The 21,584-nt window shown below is 36.0% G+C and overlaps 1 protein-coding gene across 2 annotated transcripts in view; it reads left to right on the top strand.

Moving 5' to 3' along the window:
* Positions 1 to 21,584, top strand: part of COL5A2 (collagen type V alpha 2 chain) — a 193,751-nt gene that overhangs the window by 113,263 nt on the left and 58,904 nt on the right. For both annotated transcript variants that reach the window (XM_058711580.1, XM_058711571.1), the window contains exons 2-8: positions 4,269 to 4,493; positions 7,535 to 7,548; positions 11,871 to 11,903; positions 13,241 to 13,273; positions 14,242 to 14,295; positions 19,463 to 19,573; positions 21,140 to 21,217. In XM_058711580.1, coding sequence (XP_058567563.1) covers positions 4,310 to 4,493; positions 7,535 to 7,548; positions 11,871 to 11,903; positions 13,241 to 13,273; positions 14,242 to 14,295; positions 19,463 to 19,573; positions 21,140 to 21,217 — 507 coding nt within the window. In that variant the 5' untranslated portion in view covers positions 4,269 to 4,309. The remainder of the gene's footprint in view (positions 1 to 4,268; positions 4,494 to 7,534; positions 7,549 to 11,870; positions 11,904 to 13,240; positions 13,274 to 14,241; positions 14,296 to 19,462; positions 19,574 to 21,139; positions 21,218 to 21,584) is intronic.

Here is a 21,584-nt window from a genome sequence, read left to right on the forward strand (position 1 = left end):
CTGCGTCTCTGAGCCCACCCCTTACCATCACTGCTGTCTGCAGAGTGCCATGTCATGGAGAATGAAACTCTTGTTTGACCAAGAAGGGGAAGCAAGCCCTCCTTTGGGCTGGGGCCGCAGAGCTTGTGTCTTGACCTTCTCCCTGAGCTCTTGAGTCTTGGTAAGCAGTCATTGAACGCAAAGGACTGGAGAATCTTGACTTCTCCTAGTGTGGCAAACGGCCCAGGGAAGGGGAAGGTGCCTCTGGGGAACGCTCCATCTGTAACAGCCACTTTGCACCACTCACTCCTGGTTCCCTTCACAGTGAGGTTCTCTCTGCTCCATAGCTCAGTGCTCAAGAGGTGGGTCTGGGGCCGCAACTTTTGGGACTGACTTACAGACAGTGCCAAATGCCTTTTGAGTCTGTAACCTGCCCATGTGTAGACGGCCCCTCTTCTCCAGGGTTCACACTTTGACCTTATCTCTCTGTGTGTAGAGCAGGATAGAAATGTGTGTACAGGGGTGTCTGCTGGTACGTGTGTGTCTACACACTAGCGTGAGTGTGCATGTTGACATGGGCACCTCAGAACTCTGGCCTGTGCCCACAATTTCTACAGCTATAAAATGGTAGAGGAACTGCCCCCTACAATAAAAACAGTCACCTTCCAAAAAGGTCACAGGCATCCTCCTATGATCGTTTAGAAAACACAAGATTTGAGTGTATCAGGGAAAAGCTGCTCTGACCTGGGGAGGACAGAGGACTTTGGAAGACATGCTCATTGGCCTATTCAAAAAAGTCATATGTGACTCTAACGAGGGAAAGCAGCTTCATTTGGGGCCTTGAGCCCAATCAGATCTGCTTTTCCCCTGGGGAATGCCTGGTCCTCAGACTGTGCTCCCCAGCCTGCAGGAAGGAGTGAAGTGAGGTGGCCAGAGGGCATCTGAGGGCAGGCCCCTCAGGAATGCATTGTTATTCATGTCTCTTTTCAGAGTCCTACAGTGGATCCTTAGAAAGGCTGCTGAGCCCCATGCTGGGTGCTCTGAGAAACAAACGCAAGTGATGTTTCTGCTCTCCTAGAGGGCTAGTTTTCTCCAGGTCTCCCTCCTCAAGGCAACCCAGTGACGATTGTTCCAATGCTCCTGAATCTGAAGATGATTCAGTTCTTTTCTTTTTTAAAATTTTTTAATGCTTATTTTTTGAGGGAGAGAGAGAGAGAGAGAGAGAGAGAGAGAGAGAGAGAGAGAGGCGAGCAAGAGAGAGAGGGAGACACAGAATCCGAAGCAGGCTCCAGGCTCAGAGCTGTCAGCACAGAGCCCAACGTGGGGCTCAAACTCACAAATCTTGAGATCAAGACCTAGGCCGAAGTTGGACGCTTAACCGACTGAGCTACCCAGGTGCCCCCATGGATGATTCAGTTCTTAAGGTTTCTGGAAAAGTATCCATCCCAGCCCTTTATGAACCAGATCAGTCTATTTTACTGAAAGCCTTCTCCCCTTGGGAGAGTCCGGTGGATGACTTTGGAGGGAGGTCTGGCCATCGGTTTGGGGGTGTCACATGACCAGTGACCCACAATCTCCAGCTGCCCTGTGCTGCCAGGTGGGGAATGTGTTCTTTGTTCTGTGCTGGGGCTGAGGCCGGGGGGGCAATGCAGGCCCAGCTGGGGAAGCAGCCCGGCCTCTCCTAGGAGATGCTGTAATAGTGTGCTTCTGTCTTTCCTCAGAACCTGCTTTTTCCTTGGCAGTGAGTGCAGCCCAACCTCTAGAGCGGCTTCGTTTCTGCAGTGTTAACTGATCTCAGGGGTGTCAGGGAGGTGCAGGGGAGGAAGGGACAGAGATGCTGGGGCGGTGGCCAAGAGGACACCCACACCCTCCAGCATGGCCTTTGACCCAGAGGTTAGGGACCATGCCTATCACTTGTGGGTATGGTTTGTTTACTGTTTGTGTATCTGAATAAAGTCTGAAGTGCTGTGACCTTTTTTTTTTTTTTTGTCAATAAAGACATGAAACAAATAAACAAAATAAACAAAAGTAACAGGGCTTATTTGATGTACAAATTTCTTATTTTGTTTCAGAATAGTCCTGTATTACATGTTAAGGCAGGAATTCTATTTTCTCCCTGGCTTAAAATTCGTGAAACAGCACCAGGTACACAGAGCCAATATTGTTTTGTTGATTAGCTGTGTGTTCTGTGATAAACATCTTTTGATGAAAATGAAACAGATTAGAAACTTAGTGTCTTAGAATCTCCTTGTGAATGACACAGAAACCAGGATGTGGTGTCACGCTTTGAAAGCAACTTTCCATTTGCCATATAGCTATGATGAAGGGCTAGATGTGTGAAGCCAAGTATTCCATGGAGCAGTGAAAAGAATGTTATCCAATGAAAGCTTTCTAAAGTTAGGAAGATGGATATATGGGCCAATGTCTTTATCCTACGCTGAAATTTTTATCTGTAGTCTGCATTATCGTTTGAGTATATTTATATGGCAAATGATAAATTCTTTCCATTGTAATACTTTGGTTAGTGACAGATGGTTACATTTATCGTGGTGAGCATTTTATAGTATATATAATTGTCAAATCACTATGTCTTACACCTGAAAATATAATATTGTATATCAACTATACGTCATTAAAATAAAGAAAAATGATAAATTATCTTATAAACTAATGCATTTTTTAAGTTTCAGTTTTATTTTTGTAAAGTATACATTAATGCTGGTGCAATTAAGTTAGTGAACCATAATTCAGATTCACTCACTCATTCATTCATATCTATTTTGTTGAATGTTGGCTCCCTGCAAGGTATGGAGTCAAGCTTTAGAAATACCATGATGAAAAAGAAAAACTAGTCCTTATTTTCATGGCATTTATGGTCTAGTGAAGGAGATAAAAAATAAAAAGTAAAAATGGTAAATTAATATTACTTGTGATAGGTTTTATGAGGGCTGTGATTTTTGCCTGTCTGTTCACATTTTAGAAACTGGTTAATTAGCCGGCATATAAAACAAAATTAATGAATGGATGGGTGGACAACTGAGTTCTTCAAAAAGTACTGAGAGTCATACTAGTTGGATAAAGTGGTCTCTTTAAGAAAATGTTTAATGTTTATTTATTTTTGAGAGAGAGAGAGAGAGAGAGAGAGAGAGCACGAGTGGGGGGAGGGAGATCTACTTCTATAGAGGAGTCAGAGAACTGTGGGGGCAGGTGACAGTAAGCAAAATGTAATAGTGAACTCTGTGTGCCTTCAAGGAGGGAGGGCAAAGTTGTGTAAGGACTGGGAGGGAGGAATCTCTGGGCTTTAGATTTTGAGTAGTTGGGAACGGTCTACAGGAATTAAACTAGGATGGTATGATATGATATGATATGATCCACATTGTGTTTTAAAATACTATAGTTTTGTTTCTTAAAAGTCACAAAGTTAAATATATATATATTTATCTTATAATAAATAAATTATATTTATTTTATAATTGTATTGTTATTGTTATGTGTGTAAACGTGTGTATATATTTTCTAAATCTGCATTAAGGTTTTATCTAAGTGTAGAAAAATATTTAGCAAATATTATATAATAACTTACCATATTGTCGTGGTCTGGAGTCCCCTTAATTAATTTTTATGCAAAGATAATTACTGCATTGCCTTTTTAAGCTTTGCTATTCCTTGAGTAAACACCTTTAGTTTAGCAAATACAGTCCATGAAATGGAACACTATTATTCGTTTTCTACGTTCTGTTTAAAACTAATTTTTGAAAACCCATACACTCTTTTTAAAGTTTTTCTTCACGGTTCAAGAATATATATTGTCATCTGTTGTTGTGGGATTTACTAATCTAAAATTTCTAGGGAATTGAAAATCACATAAAAGTTCACCAAACCCGGAAGTTATATATTCCCTTTTGAACTATTCTTTTCCTCCCCCTTTCAAATGGTTTGTTTTTATCTCTTCTTACTGATTTTCCTATGTTTGGTTATCTATACCTTCACAAATGAAATCTTTTGGGAAGCATTATCTGATTAAATATATCTCCTTTGATCACTTTTTTTTCTTCCCCCATCATGCTGGGCTAGAAGTATAAGCATTTCATTGTGAATTGCATTTTGCTTTGTATGTAAATACCAAATAAAGTAAGTTCATCTGTATATTGCCTCCTTGGTAGGTTACTGCTTAGCCCAGAATTTTTAGAACCCACAAGATGACTCCCCTTCTTAAGTATTTCCCAGATTCCAAAATTTCAGAAGATTACTAACTTCCTTCCCCCCCCCCCTTTTTTTTCTTATTCTAGAAGGATATGGTGAAGAAATAGCCTGCACTCAGAATGGTCAGATGTACTTAAACAGGGACATTTGGAAACCTGCCCCTTGCCAAATCTGTGTGTGTGACAATGGAGCCATCCTTTGTGACAAGATACAGTGCCAGGATGTACTTGAATGTGCTGACCCTGTAACTCCCCCTGGAGAATGCTGTCCTGTCTGTCCACACACAACTGGAGGTGGCAATACCAATTTTGGTAAGAATGCTCAAGGCCAACTCAGAGCTGGTCCAGTGACTCATCTTTATAGTTGTGGTGGTTTCTGCTCTCAGAATTCAGCAACCAGAGAGAATAATTAAACCACTAGTCAGAGGCGTTTTGGGTTAATGGTTTTGCTCACCCACTTGATGTAACATTAGTGAGAGGGGGGGAAATAATTCGCTGTCTTCTTAAAAACCAGGGGAATTTTTGGCTGAATTTGGTGTTGTTATGTCTAATTTGAGAATCTCTTATACCACTTAAGATGGTCATTTGTTACCCTATCCATGCTGGGTACCTCCAAGATATTTGTTCGTATTCTATGAGGTACGTTAATGTCCAAGAGGAGATCTAGAAAACATGCTTATCTTCTCTTGTGCCAAATTTGCTCTTGAGAATGGAATGATTATTTCTAATGTAATTTAATGCTAGAGTACCCTCTCTTACATTGGCTCACAAATGCAGAATGCTTTTAATGATGGCTCAGGAAGACAAGAGAATGGGATAGATTTCCTGGAGAAAAGGATGATATAAATTACTGGTTTTTAAAACTTATTTTGGAGAAAAATGCCTGTGTTTAATATAGACTATGTATTTGAATACATGTGTTAAAGACACTTACATATAAGAGAAATAAGTGCATATTTTGTGAACCAGGTAAGATTAGCATTAAACTATTAGGTTATTTGTTTTAGCAGAGTCCTGAATGGTGACATGCATGCCTCATTGTCAACATAGTGTCAAGGCTTTATTTCCCCCGGCCAAAAATTCCATTGCAAATCACAACAAATTTAATGAAGTATTCAACCATATTTTCATGGAAAAATTAGAGAGTAGTTTACCAACTCTCCTCTTGGATATCATTCAATAGTAACAATATGCCTTGAATAAATAACCAAACTCAAAGTTTAGCAATATAATGAAGAAGGTATAAGAGAAAGAATTAAAAACAAGACACCTAAGGGCTATCCAAAGCTGATGCAATGTGCAACGAAGCTCCAGGAACAAAGTAAAACTAAACCTGTAGAGATATGTCAATAATATCTTGGGACAATAATGACAAATTAAAAAAAAAAAATAGGGGCACCTAGATGGCACAGTGGGTTGAGTGTCTGACTCTTGATTTTGGCTCAGGTCATGATCCCACAGTTGCATGAACTCAATCCCCACACCAGGCCCTGTGCTGACAGTGTGGAGCCTGCTTGGGATTCTCTCTCTCTCTCTGTCTCTCTCTCTCTCTCTCTCTCTCCCTCCCTCTCTCTCTCTCTCTTCCCCTCTCCCACTTGCACTGTCTCTATCTCTGTCTCAAAATAAATAAATAAAAACTTTAAAAAATAAAAAAAAACAGCAAAATATGTGACATTCTACAAATAGCTGGGTTTGAAAAGTCCAGTTTATTCCAAAATGAATAATAAAAACAGAGTTAGCAAGAGCACTGATGCAAAAATACTCTCAGGAAAAAAAGGTGGGAGAGTTTGGCTAAATTTACCAAATAACACGCTGGTAAATACCACAAAATGGATAAAAATTATGACCATTTCACCATAAACTAAGTAAAACCTAGTGAAGTAATTTATTAAGAAAGGCCTACATTAGAAATAGAGCAAAAATTAATGATGAGCAAGGAAGTGGAAGCAAAACCAAAAACCATCATAGGGAAATGAAGATGACATAGGAAGAAGCACAGGAAGAATCAATACTGCCATAACATAGATAACAGAGCTATGAAAAAAGGGCTTTTGGTTGAAAAGTTGAAATAAGATATTTGGCAAAGATGAATAAGTATTCTTGATAAAGATGCTTGGTAACTTAGTACCAAATGGCATTTCATTAACATGGTAAAATACTTACATGTCAGCATAGAAGCTTCATAATATTTAATACTAGAATCACTTTCTCCAAACTCAGAGATAGAACATGGATATCCATTATTACCATTACAATTTAATATCTGAACAAACAATTAGATAAGAAAAATAAATAGAGGTTTAGAAATGAGAAGAGAGGAGGTAAAATGATTAGTTGCATAGAATATAATTGTGTACTTATAAAACTTAGGGGAATGAGGTAAAAAAAATACTAAAAAAATAAGTGCAGTGTAAATTTAACAAACAAATTAATAAGTTTGCTATATACAGTCACCCCATAGAATAAATAATAGGAATAAGAAATACCTCATTTATAATAGCAACAGATGGGATAAAATGGCTAAGAATAAACATGTGATGTATAAGATCTATTTGAAGAAAACTATAAGACAGGGGTGCCTGGGTGGCTCAGTTGGTTAAGCTTCTGACTTCAGCTTAAGTCATGATCTCACGGTTTGTGGATTTGAGCCTCATGTCAGGCTCTGTGCTGACAGCTCAGAGCCTGGAGCCTGCTTCCAATTCTGTGTCTCCCTCTCTCTCTGTCCCTCCCCCACTCACACTCTCATTCTCTCTCAAAAATAAATAAACATTAAAAAAATTAAAAAAAAGAAAACTATAAAACACCACAAATTCAAATAACAACTTGAATAAATGGAATGTCCCATTATGTTTTGGGTTAGGAAGACTAATAATAGAAACAAAAAACAGTAATAGCGGCCCCCTCTGGGGTGGGGGTGAAATGTGGGAACTAGGGGAAGGGAGCAAGATGGAAGGAGATATTTTCACTCTATAATTGTATACCTTTAATGTATTTTTGTTTTTCAGCCATATGAATGAATAGCTTACTCAAAAAAGCATAAAAAAATAGGATATTGATTGAAAATTCATTACAATTTTAATAGTTAATTTTATAATTTAGTGAACTTTAAATGCTATATGAATGGTGTGAAGAATATTCAAATAATGTTGGAATTTTCCAAAGGGATGCATATTTTGCCTGTAATGGAAATATTGATCAAAAACAACTTTTGAATTTTGTTTACTGGTAATAGGGAAACCTGTTTAGGTTAAATTCTGACTCCCCAAAAAACCTATTATTGAAAATAAATATTTAGGAGATTTTCAATTACTGTTTCTTCATAAAATAACATATTTATTCTTTCCCTTTTATAGGTAGAGGAAGAAAGGTAAGTTTTACTTTGCATAGTTCCATTTTCATAAATTTCTTTTTTATTCTATGATAACTGTTCACACAGGACTGTGCTTTGTGTATTTGAAAGTCTTTTGTAAAGTACAATTCTTTTGTAAGTACATACCATATAGATAAAAATATATAAACACAGTTCAGCTACTTTGCTTATAGATTACAACTGCCTCTATTTTATTCACTTTGTTAATTTTTGTTTATAGATATTTCTTCTAGAAGGTTGTAAATCTCTTAGGGATTGAGACTGTGCCACATGAGCCTTTGAATTACTTACATGTATCACTGTACTTAGTATATACCTTGCACATATTAGAACTGCAGTAACTGCTTAGTGGAAGGAAGGAAGGAAGGAAGGAAGGAAGGAAGGAAGGAAGGAAGGAAGGAAGGAAGGGTAGGTGAGTGGGTGATGGCTGTTGTTCAGTGGGGTTGTGGTCCTGCTTCTATTGGTTGGGAAGTAAAGATATGTCTAAAAGAATTAATTGAACACTTTACCAAACACACATCACCTTCTCTTCTCTCCCCTTCTGCCATTTCAAGGAGCCTAAGATCTAATCCCAGAGGCAAGCCTTACACTCAAGAGGACAATGTATGACATTGTTATGAGCCTAGATACAGCTGGCCAGTTTAGCCACTTGTCATCTGGATATGGGTAATCCCCCTGAGTGAAGAGAGTTACATTCCCTTGGAATTGTTCTCAGTTTTCTAGGTAATTTAAAAACTGTGGCATTTGCTTCAGTCTTATCCAGATGGGATGGGCACAGGGATCAGGAATGGAAATGGGAAGTCATCCCAAATTTCATGGCAGATATTAGGCAGATTACCAGCGACTTTAAATTGCCTTTACTTTTGCATACAGTAGAACTTCAGTAAGGTGATAAAGCAATGCTACACCTAAATGGTAAATGAAAGTGATGCTATCAAGGGAGGTCCTGGCTACTTTTATACTTTTGGATTAAAAAGGCAGTACCAAAAATTGTCTTATTTGGAATAAATATCAGTGAAGCTATTTAGATTTGAATATATGTCAAATGAATAGGTCTAAAAATACCAGCTTACATTTATTTACATCTGAAATTAAGTCTGAAGTTTTCCAAAGGCAGTATGGGACAGCTGGGAGAAAGACACACTCAAACCAGCCGCCAATTTACCACATTCTAGTTATGTGCCACTATATTCATGACTCTGTCATTTATTATCATGTGCCATCAGAACTATCAGAGCAGAGTAATGTTATAAAAATGTATTTTGTGCTTGGCTTATATTAATACTGATGTTATTTATAATCTATTCTCTCATGCATGTTAACCCCCAAATAATTACTGAGCCTTTGTTATATCCCTGTATGAGGCAAATGATACAGATGATGCAATGGTGGGCAAAACACTGTGACTGTCTCCATGGTAATGGCATCCTAGAAAAGTGGCGAGGCATGTCTATGTGGCCTTAAGTGATAAGTAACAGACAAGAGGTAAAATTAAACTGTAATTCACATCTGAATCAGAGTATTTGAATGTTATCTTTCCCAGTGAGTATGAAAATCACATTTAGCAAAAGTTTAGATAAATCTTGATTGCATATAAATTAACTTATTCAAAGCCCATATTATTTTTTATTTTTTCAAAGCCCATGTTTAAAAAAAGCAACAAATACTTACATTCGTGGCTTATTTCCAAAATAAGAATTATCACAGAATCATTAGAAAAATTTATCATGGAACCTGATAATGTAACACTGAATCCCATATCAAGTATTGTGGAGCAATAAAAAGTTTGTAATAAGACATCAAAAAACTTACAATTTAGTTGAGAAAGGTACAAGCAAATACCATTCTCCTAAACACAAAGTAAAAGCAAAGGCTGCATTGTAATTGCTGGTCTCATAAAATGGAGATTTCCCAGTCATTCTTAGTGGACTATTTCATTTTTCTCTCTTTGGTTGAAATAATTTCTCCTCACTTTTTACTTGTTTTTTCTAAATTTATTCCAGAAATAAAGATTTTTTTTTCAGCATTATTCTCATAAAGTCCTTTAGGTGTTCGGCACACATTTACCTACCCTTCCTAAATAATTCAAATTCTTTCAGCATCTCAAAGAAAGCCCTTACAGCTCTTAAAAGATGAATTTTTATTACTTTCAGATTATGTTATAAATGGAAAGACCCAAGCTAGAAGTTAGGAGACTTAGAAATGCAGAAATAAGCCTGCTCTGTTTTACTGACCATATGTGTTCATCCCTTTCTTCTCTAGTCTTTTTGTAGGTTGTCTTTTAGTCTCTTGTGTTCTACCCTGAACTTAACTCATATAGAGCTCCCTCCTGCCTCTGTAGAGAAATTTCCCAGGGCTGAATTATCAATTTATTCCTGACTTCCTAATCTTGGCAATAGAATCAGCAGTGATGATCAGGGTATTGTTCTGCTACTGAATCCATTATTAAGACTATGATGATTGTAAAATAATTTTTAAATATCACTTTACAAAATTTTGTCAGAGGTGGGATACTACTGGAAGGATATAACTAAATTGTACCTATCAGGAGTACACTTAGGAGATCTGGATCAAAAACCCAAAAAATATGTATGATCTTTAACCTACGACTTCAACTTCTAGAGATACACCATAAGGTATTAGTTAGAGGTACTACACAAATATTTATAAACAAGGATATTCATTGTAATGATATTTTTAATTATAAAAGTGAAAGTATAATCTAAGAGTAAAATACTGAGGCATTGATTAAGTAAACCAAGTTCAGGTAAACAATGGAAAACTAAGAATACTACAGTGTTAAAAGTGGTTATCTCCTGGGTGTTGGGTATAATACTTAATTTCTTTTGTAAGTTTCAAAACTTACAATATTTTCAAAATTCCCTGTTAACCAATATACTTTTTATAATCAGATAAAAGAGCAATATATGTGAAAATAAAAATTAAATAAAATAGAACTCATTATTCTTTTTTAAAATTTTTTAAACATTTATTTATTATTGAGAGACAGAGCATGAGCAGGGGAGGGGTAGAGAGAGGGGAGACACAGAATCTGAGGTAGGCTTCAGGCTCTGAGCTGTCAGCACAGAGCCCGATGAGGGGCTCGAACTCATGAACTGTGAGATCATGACCTGAGCCGAAGTTGGTCGCCTAACCATCTGAGCCCCCCAGGTGCCCCTAGATAACTCATTATTCTTGCTTCTTCTACATTTTGGATATAATCCTTAATGTAGTCATACTTTGCAATTAACCAGTAAAAAGCATTATTTCATACTATATTAATGGAAATTAATATGGTCAAGAATTTATTGAGGTTTTCTGTTAGACAAAACGAGGATGTAAAGTAGACTTGATCATAACCTTAAGGAGACCAAAATCTGTTGGAAGACAAATTCAAAAATAAATAATACAAGTAGATACATGGTAAAATAGAGGTATATGAAGGTAGAATTCATCCAATATTATTTTACCTATGTACTTGAAATCATGCTCTGAGAATACAATTTTTGAGAGACTGAAGTTCTAAGAATCTCATCTACATCTGTTATGTTTGCTACATCTATTATAAAAGGCAATTAAATTTTCCAATGTTATTTCCTTTATGTTATGATTGTTTTTTGTGTTATTTTTATCTTCCTATTCAGTTAATATTTTGTCTTGATTTTCTTCAGATATTGAGAATTACCTAACCAATATAAGTATGTTCGTTCTTTCTTTCTTTCTTTCTTTCTTTCTTTCTTTCTTTCTTTCTTTCTTTCTTTCTTTCTTCCTTCCTTCCTTCCTTCCTTCCTTCCTTCCTTCCTTCCTTCCTTCCTTTTGAAGATGAGCAAACTTACCTCTTGTTATTTCTCAGATTCTTCCATGAGTTTTAAAAAAGGTGGCAAGAGTTTTAGGAATGGCATCTGATAAGTTACTAAAACTAGGTGGCATAGAATATGAGTGTGAAAATTCAACATATCCAAGTTTTGTATTTTCTCTGAGTTTTCAGTCTTTGGGTAGTTTTTCCTATGGTGCTTTGACTTTACATCTTTTTAATCACAAGTATTTCTTGGTCTAGTCAGTTCTTTAGATTTATTCACTATAAAGACTGAAGTTACGCATTTCAAACATTGGATTGATATTTTTTGTGTCTTTCAGATGAGTAGTAATTTTTTTCATCAATAATGTCTGACTACTATAAATATTGCTTCTTTTCTCATTTTTGTTTTTTACATTTCTTACATAGAAATTCTCAGTGTTTACATGGAATATTCTAGTATGATATGACTATCCTCACCAAGCTATTATATTTTGATAATTGAATAATTTTTGCTTCATAGGGACAAAAAGGAGAACCAGGATTAGTGCCTGTTGTAAGTATATGTATATATTGTTTTCACGTGTCTTTAAAAAACTTAGCTATAGTATAGTTTTAAAGTTTTGCATATATACACACTCTTGTGAAAATGGATGTTAGTTATGTTATAACCAAGCTATAGTATAAGACAAACAAACCAAAAGAGGTTAATTCTTTAATATACTATTTAATGTTTATTTATTACAATATTCCTGACTTTTATTGTCCCATGACTAAAAATGGAAATCAGGGTTTTCTAAAGTTAAGCATATTATATATGGATGTAAAATGATAGTTAAGATGTATATATATATATATATATACATATATATATACATATATATATATATATATTTTGCATGTTTATTTATTTATTATGAGAGAGAGAGAGACAGTGCTAGCAGGGGAGGAGCAGAGTGAGATAGAGACAGAATCCCAAGCAGGCTCCACACTGTCAGTTCCCAGCTCCAGTTCTTACGAACTGGGAGATCATGACCTAGCCAGAACTAAGGGTGGGCACTTACACGACTGGGCCACCCAGGTGCCCCTATTTTTTGTGGTATAAATAGTCATGTGATCCAAATAAAAGGCATGACTTAATGTTCCACACTTCTGGATATATATCTTGCCATTTTCCTGATTGAAATTTCATATTGTATAAGAGTTCTTAAGACTTGTTTAGACTTGTACATGATCAAAAAGTATATTGTTAAGTGGGATGAAAATTCTTCAACCATCAGTTTCATAGATCTCAAAGGAGTTATCATCACTCTGTCAGAAGAAAGTATATACATGTTGATTTATTTGGCAGTGTTTGACTTTTTGCTTTGCCTTGAAATTGGCTTGTTTTTAACAAAGATTACCTAAAAAGTAAACCATTCATATTGTTGTCTTTCATTTAAAAACACTTATGTGTACTTACTATGTCTTACATGCTATTTTAAGTGCTTTACAAATATTTATTTGTCTTCATGACAACTTTGTGAAGGAGGTAATTTCATAATCATCATCATCATCATTTTATAGAAGAGGAACATGAAAACATAAAGTAATAAGTAATTTGTCCAAAGTCAGACAACTGGTAAGGGATAGAGTTAGGATTTGAACTCAGGCCTCTTGGCTCCAGTGTGGTGCTCTTAATCCCTATAGCAGTCCTGCCTCTGTATATGAGAGTTTAAATTAGATAACATCTTAAGGCATAAGCAAGGAGGACATGGGCATCAATTGACAACATCTGTTTGCTCTGAAAAAATTCACTGGGGCTTTTGTTGTTATTCTTATTTGTTTGACTATTGATTTTTCTTAAACTCTATTGAAACTTCATCCTTACAGATTATCTTGTTTATCATCTAGGTAACAGGCATACGTGGTCGTCCAGGACCAGCAGTAAGTAGTTTCCTCCAACATCATGGTACTCTTAAGTTCTCACAGTTACTGAACATCTTTATGAATATTATATCCATCAAAAGACAATAGAATGAAAACCATGATGCTTGGTTTCTTGAAACGTTTTGTTTTGAAACATCTTCAAGTGTAAGCATTCCTTTGCAGCAATGAATGATATATAAAAGATCATTTCGTTCTGAAATTGATGAACCCTATTTTTCCTTCATGTTAGTGTTTTTATTGGCTATGTGAAAGCCAAAATGATCTATTGTTACATTGTTAATTTTAGATTAGCTTTACTCATTAAGACACACTAACCTATTGTTTGGCAATAATTAAAGATAGACTACGTTTATCTGTTTAATGAAACAAACTGTTAATTTCATCTGTTAATGAAATTAAATCGTATTTCCATAGAATTTGAGAAATTATACAGCAGAATAGCATATTACTGGGTTAGCACAAAAGACTACTGATTTCAGGTTTGGATTAGCAGTAGCATTCTAGGTAACTAGACAGAAAACACATACATATATTCCCTCAGATCATTGATAATTTAGGGTTTGCACATCTATGTAGTTCTAAAAATCCAAACTGTAGGTTTTTATGGCCATAATGTAGTGACAAAGGCTTGCTTAGGACAAGACAGCAAAAATGATCCTCATAAACTTTGTAATTATCATTCAAGCAATATATTTAGCTCACTGAGCTCCATGATGCTATAATGTAACACTTAATTCTTTAATTCTTTACAGACCTTTAAGCTTCATTGCTAATATAAATAGCCTTTCTGTGTACACAGAGCTTTTATATGCACATGGCTTTATTTTCTACAGTCTTCAACTGAACTGAATTTAAAAAAAAGTGATATTTCTGTTTTCTGATTTTCTTAGATCAAGCAAACATTTAAAATAAAAACATCTGAAGTATACGTGTTTTGCAGACTTAATCATCACTTTCCATTTCAGGGGCCTCCAGGATCACAAGGACCAAGAGGAGAGAGAGGCCCAAAAGGAAAACCTGTAAGTTGATGGCAGAGTTCCCTTTTCAGTGAAGTGTACCATGTACCGGGTAAGCCCGTCTATACCACGTTCTCTGGATGCAACAAAGAGTTGGTGGCACTGTTTCTCTCTCATCTCTATTAAATGTGACAGAATTCAGGTCATGAAGTGATTGTGGGTCTTTTCTGATTCAGAGGAAAGTATCACATGGTAATAATTACCTATTATCTTTTTAGGTAACACAAATGACATTTCTTTGTCCCTCGTGAGGTCAAAGTAAAATAAAGTAGAAAACCTAAGGAAACATAATGAATACCTCATGTTATTTTCAGAAGTTGTAAATCATGAGTGAACAATGCCAGGAATGTACTGTTGAGATAAAACACCAAAGTTCTGTGATCTGTGGTTGCTGCAGGGATAACCAAACTGGATAAAGGAAAAAAAAATTATTAGAGGACTAAATTTTATTTCAAGTGGTTGTACAATGAATTTATTTCCCAAATAACACTCTATCTATTTTCACTGTGCAGCTGCTGCAGAACTATCAAAGGAATCATTTTAAAAATCAACAAATCCATTACCAGAACAAAGGGAACACCTTTAAATTTAAATGATCAACTTGATACCCTGGAGATAAAACATGAAGATATTATATAACACATGCCAGATGTTTTTTCTTATTAGCAAGTCCTAGGATAGCGATTCTGTTTCTTTTTATATCTTATCCTCAGAAACTAATGTCTTTCTGTATTAAATAACTCGCTTAATTTTTGTACTGCTATCATTATCTTATGTTTTAATCAGAAAAACTTGTGCTGTTTAATTTTCTGTCTAATGTCTACTAAATTTAACTCTCTAGGTTTTTAGCTTTCCAAATATGTATTTATACATATTTATATGGGAGAAATAGATGAGCAGGAGAGCAACGGACAACCTTGAATATGTAAATAAAGAAAAATGTATTTTAGATCATGTTGCTTGGAACTCTTGCCTCTTGATTCATCTTTGAATACGTTTGACCAAGTATTGCATGATGACAGTACTACAAAATTGGGGCTGGAGTAATGGATGGTATTGGCAGGCATGCAGGTAAATGACAGTACCCCAGGGAAATAGGGCATAGTCCTATATGTGTGCAGTAATGCTATATTCTGATTATCTTATGCTGGTATTCATTCTTCACTGCTGTTCTACTGAGCTGTTTCACGAGTATTGGTGACCTGAATACTGTTAGTAGCTCTCTAGATGCCTGTCCAAGGGTCTAGAATGACATAAACAGGTAGAAGATAATTTCAATTAGGTGGAGGGTGGTGGCCATGCAGTAACATTGTGCATCAATATACTTGTGCCCAGGATAATTGATAACACTTAGTCCTAAGTCTAGGTGGAAGTTACTATAGAAATAGTGATTGCGTTTTCAGAATTCCTTGTTAGGATTCAGTGAGTCTGCTGTCACCCTGTCTTTTCTTGACTTAGTGTGTGATATGCTGCCCTTCCTATCTTGGTTAGCCCTGAGATAATCAATGGGAATTAGGGGTGTGCGTGTGTGTGTGTGTGTGTGTGTGTGTGTATTTAAAAGAGTGAGGAGTAGTTATTTATTTGGAATTAAGCAAAAACAATCCTGGCAGTTGCCCAAATAGGCAGTCTGTTCCTCTGTTAATCCTAGCAAGCAGTGGGATGATAGTTTTTAACAACTGTCTCATTAAAAAAAATGTGCCTATACTTTTGCTGATTTCCCTGGTGTAAATACTTCCACTATGGCCAGTTGCAAGATACTGGCATGATGTTACAAAATATCCATTGGTAGAGCATTTTGCCTCAGGTCCCAAGACTTGCAGGAGCTGTTTAACTAGGCTAAAGCTGTGGCTTGCACAACGTAGGGTGGTACTGCAATCATAAATACCGTTTTCTCCTCCTGCTTCCGTTACCATCAGACACTACAGAATGCTCACTATGTAATGCATGGTTTCTCAGCCTCAACACTATTGGTATTTGGGGCCACATAATAGCTATGCATCGTAGGATGGTTGGCAACATTCCTGATTTCTACCCACTAGATGCCAAGTAGCAACACCTGTCCTCCTCCCACATACAATTGTGACAACAAAAATGTCTCTTGATGTGACCAAATGTCTCCAGGGGAGGGGAGCAAAAGTGCTCAGGATTGAGAACTACTGTGATATAAATACTCTCCGGAAGTCTTCATGACTCGTCAGTGACCCCCAGGACTGTCTCTTATCATATGTCCTTAGTTTTAACTAAGTAATGCTAGTAACTTCATAGTGACAAACTAGCCATCTGTCAGGAGATAGATAGGGTGTGCTGAGTTCTAATTGCATGTGACACTCAACCTCTGTAGATCTGTTTCTACATAAGTAAAATGGGAAATATGCTATATTTTACCAACTCTAACATTTCATAATTTGTGTGTGTGTGTGTGTGTGTGTGTGTGTGTGTGTGTGTGTGTAGTGAATAAAGTTCCTGAGGACTGAGGTAGTTAGTCCTTTCTATTTGTGAATGTTTAAAGGTCGCCACCTAGTGGTAATCTATAAGTACTTTGTATTGTAAATGGCTGCCTGAAATTAGTACTAGGGTATCTTGAGGAATGGGAGAGAATGATGATAAATAGAATATTTACCTTAATATAAAATGTATGTAATTCATCTCACTTGGAAATATGAAAGTATATATTTTAATGTGTTCCCAAATTATATTTTTGTTTTCAATGTTTATCAGTAAAACTGCTCATGTATTATATTTTTTCTTACTTTCACTTATAATTATGTTCACTTAATTTTGGATAACTTAAAAAATTTTTATTAATTTTAATCTCAATTTGTAGAAGTGTAACTCATGTAGGCTATTTAGAGGAGATTCTTTGGAGACACTGAATGCATCATGAAGTCAATAGAAAAGTGGGCTGTCTTCAGAACAAGACTTTGAAACATGATTATTAATGTTTCACATTAATCACGGTGGAGGGTGGTGGCCATGCAGTAATCACAGATTAATTAATCACAGAGGGATGGAGAAAGCATATGATTTTTGAGGATCAGTACCACCCAAACCTCTCTCTATTCTCATTGAAACTAAATGTAGTTTTTGCTTTTGTCTTTAGAAATCTCTTTGGGAGGAGACATGTTTTAGTTCATTTTTTGTATACAATGATACCTGGTTATCAGTTAGCAATTTCATATTTCAGAAACACATTAAAAGTTTTCCACACAAGGCTCTGAGTAGATCATACTACTAACTTTGTCTGTGCCACCATTGACAGTATGAATTTCCAGCTCATGTTGCTCTCATGTGTATGATCAGGAATCCTAGACAGCAATTTACATCAGCCTCTTATGTCTAATGAAAAGAGTTAAGTGACTCTACCGTGGTTTAAGAGTCAGAAAGCATTTGACTTGATAAAGGATGAGAATAATTTCCTGAGAAATCAGTTTTCAAAGTGTTTTTCAGACTATCTACTTCTATTTGAATAGATGTGTTTGCTTATCTTCTACTCTTCTAAGAAATACATATATCTATATGAATCTATACAAATATTTGAATATATTAATTAAATTATGCCACCCTCCCCAAAGCCATCATATGCCAGCTGCCCCCTTTCCCACCTCATCTTGTTTTATATGTCCTCCTTCAGCTGTATTAGCTCATATTTGAATTTCTTTTGTAAGCCAGGAGGTGTTCTCATGTTTACAGAGGAGAAGCTTCTTTTTTTAAACTCCAATTAACTTATCATATTTTTCTTGATCCCTGCTTCTAACTATAAAAATCATATTGACTTTGAGTTCTTTGGTCCTTTCTTTCTTTTTGAAGACTGTTAAGACTCTTCAGGGTTAAACAGGCAGAAAATACTTCACAAGACTTGTGGGAATGATGAGGTTGGAGGACAGAACATTTCCAGAACTGAGGACGTGGCTGTTCACCAAGCTGCCTTCAGAATGTGGGTTGGGAGGAGGGTGGAATTTGGCAGCTAGAAATTATTGCTCACTTCTCTGAGAACTAGACTTGGCTGGATCACTGTGCCTTTTCCTCTGTTTCTCATTGGTCTGATCCACCTTTAGGGGTGGTGAGAAAAACAAAGCATGCCAGAACTTAAGTAGTAGAATAAAGAGGATTGAAATGTGAAGATGTAATAAGCATATATCGAGGGTCTACTATGTGCCAAGAACTATACAAAACATCAAAATATTAGAAAGATTAAAAAAGCCACAAATACCAGTCAAGGAGCTTCTATATATATGTACACACACATATGTATGTATATATATACACACACATATACACATACATACATATGTATATATGTATATATATATATATATATATATATATATATATATATATACATATATATATATATGTATATATTTTCAGTAGGAGGAGGTTAAGCAAGCACATATATAGTTAACCATAATCTAAGACAGACATGTGAATTTAGAACTTATTGGTTAAATACCACAAAACCAACCAAATAAGGAAGCTTATTCTAGAATACTGGTGAACTCAATAAAATTTTATAATTATTCCAAGACAGCTCATTACTGGGGATTTAACACATCAAGACTAAAATTCTTACCCAAAATATACCATGCCCCTAAGCAGAGGCTGTGATCCGTGCTGAAGTCAGCAGTGTCAGCAGAGCTGATGAAATTGCTGTAGTTGGCTGGATTGCAATCTATTTTTTTTAAGATTTTATTTTTCTTAGAGAAGTTCGAGGTTCACATCAAAAATCAAAGCAGGCACAAAGAGCTCTCATATATGCTCTGTCCCCGTACATGCATAGCCTTCCCCATTATCGACATCTCCCATCAGAGTCCATAGTTTACATTAGAGTTCCTCTTCGTGGTGTACACTCTGTGGGTTTGGACAAGTGTATACTGATACATACATCATCATCACAGTACCATTCACAGTGTTTTCACTGTCCTAAAATTCTCCTGTGGTTTGCCTTTTGATCTCCCCATTCCCACCCCAACCCCTGGGAACCACTGATCTTTTTCACTGTTTCCCTAATTTTGCCTTTTCCGGGAATGTCATAGAATTGGAATCATACAGTATGGCTATTCATTTTAAACATAATGAACACTTCCTCTCCATCAAGAAGTCTGTCTTTTAGATTTCTACTTAAGTACATATTTGGCAATGGGTTCTAATGAGCATGGGCTTGTTTTTCCAGGGTCCTCGTGGTCCTCAGGGAATTGATGGAGAACCGGGTGTTCCTGGTCAACCTGGTGCCCCTGGGCCTCCTGGACATCCATCCCACCCAGGACCTGATGGCATGAGCAGGGTAAGTTCTATATATTGTTGACTGTTATATTTAGATTATATATTAGTTTTTAAATTTTTTTTAATTTTTGAAGTATAGTTGACATACAATGTTATATTAGTTTCAGGTATACAACCTATTGATTCAACAATTCTATACATTACTCAGTGCTCACCATGATAAGTATAGTTATTATCTGCCACCATACAATATTATTGCAATATTATTCGTTGTATCCCCTATGCTGTACTTTTCATTCCAGTAACTTATTTATTTTATAACTAGAAGTTTGTACCTCCTAATCCCCTTCACCTATTTTGCCCATCCTCACCCAAAATTTTGATACATTATTAAGAGTTTAAGTTGTCTTAGTTCAGAAGTTGGCCCTTGACTGCAACAGCAGCTAAGTGAATGCAGTGAACTCAGAAACCCACAGAGAATTGTCAGAAAATTCACAAGAGCATTTTGTAAAGTACCGCTTTGAATGACTTATTTCTCAGTGTCAGTTCTGGAACTGGTTTGGTTCTTTCTGCTGATTCTAAAGGACTGCTAATATTGTTCCCAATATGAATTGAAAAGGGAAACTTCTCTAATCTTCTGCTGTTCTTAGGCTCAGAATGGTCACAAAATCTGTGTCATTTCCTCCACAAGAAGGGAGGATGACAGATCCATTATGATGTATATAGAAAGGGCTACCTAGTTGACACTAAAAATGTTATCTGATTACTTCCCAAATTTTAGTTTCCTGCGAGAAATAAAATAAAGCAAAATATCTTTCTATACCTGCTTCTTTGAATTCTTAGTGGCAGACATAGGTGATTTATGAGTAGATTGCATAGCAAAACAAAGGAACATATGGAGCCCTGAAATATGATTTTTGTTTTATAACAATTTATACATTTATTTCTCAACTGATTGTAGAAGTAATTGCCAATTAATTTTTTTAATAATATACACATTTACCCCCCAAAATCTGGAAAGAACTCCTGGAATATATGTGGACAATTTTGGTCAGTTGGGTTACCAGAGTTTCTGTGATGTGAAAGAAAATAGGTAAAACTGTTGCCAATTCTTAGAATAGTCAAAGATTAGAAGGATTGTAAAATCTTTATCAACTTACATAAATACAGTGTAAAGTTTACTGGTCATGAACAAAGAAATAAGAATACCATCTAAGTAAAATAGTCTCAAATTGAAACTGGAATCTTTAAGGAAAATGTTTAAAAGCATCTCTTAGGCTCTGTTCAGATTTTTGGCATGGGAGAAAATCAGATAAAGAGATTTAAAGCTGAAATCGATGAGACTGGAAGAATGATACATGCTTTTACCAAGTATGAGACATTTGGCCCATTGAAGTCGTTATTCTGAAGCAACGTAGTCATGAATACTCTAAAGAAGATTGTTCAGTCAGAAACACATACAATGAAAAAGAATTTGAATCTTTTTCTGTGCTTTAAGGTCTAAAATATCAAATGATTCTCAACAGAGCCATTCTATAAGAATCCCAGAGAATGTGCATTTCTGAATTTAAGTTTGTTGATATATGTCTCTTACTTTGGAAATAACATGAAGACGTTGCATTTATAGCCATTTTCAGCTCAGATGGCTGGATTGGATGAAAAATCTGGACTTGGGAGTCAAGTAGGACTGATGCCTGGATCTGTGGTAAGTGAAAATTTTACTGATAATCAAGGTTCTTGTGGAAAATAACATTTTGTAAAGCAAGGTTTGAATTTGCTAATTAAGAAGTAATATGTGTCTTATTTTTTTGTAAGTTTATTTTGAGATTGGGGCAGGGGTGGGGGTTGGTGGTGAAAGGGCAGAGAGAGAGAGGTAGAAAGAGAAAATCCCAGGAAGGCTCTATGCTGTTCGCCTGGAGGCCAACTGTGGGGCTCGATCTCACGAACATGAGATCATGACCTTAGCTGAAATCAAGTGGGATGCTTAATTGACTAAGCTACCCAGGCACCCAAGAAGTAATATGTGTCTTCTTAAATAAATCTACCCATTAATTCCTTCAATTTATGTATCA

Source organism: Neofelis nebulosa, chromosome 2 (assembly GCF_028018385.1).
Source record: "Neofelis nebulosa isolate mNeoNeb1 chromosome 2, mNeoNeb1.pri, whole genome shotgun sequence".
NCBI classification, from domain to species: domain Eukaryota; kingdom Metazoa; phylum Chordata; class Mammalia; order Carnivora; family Felidae; genus Neofelis; species Neofelis nebulosa.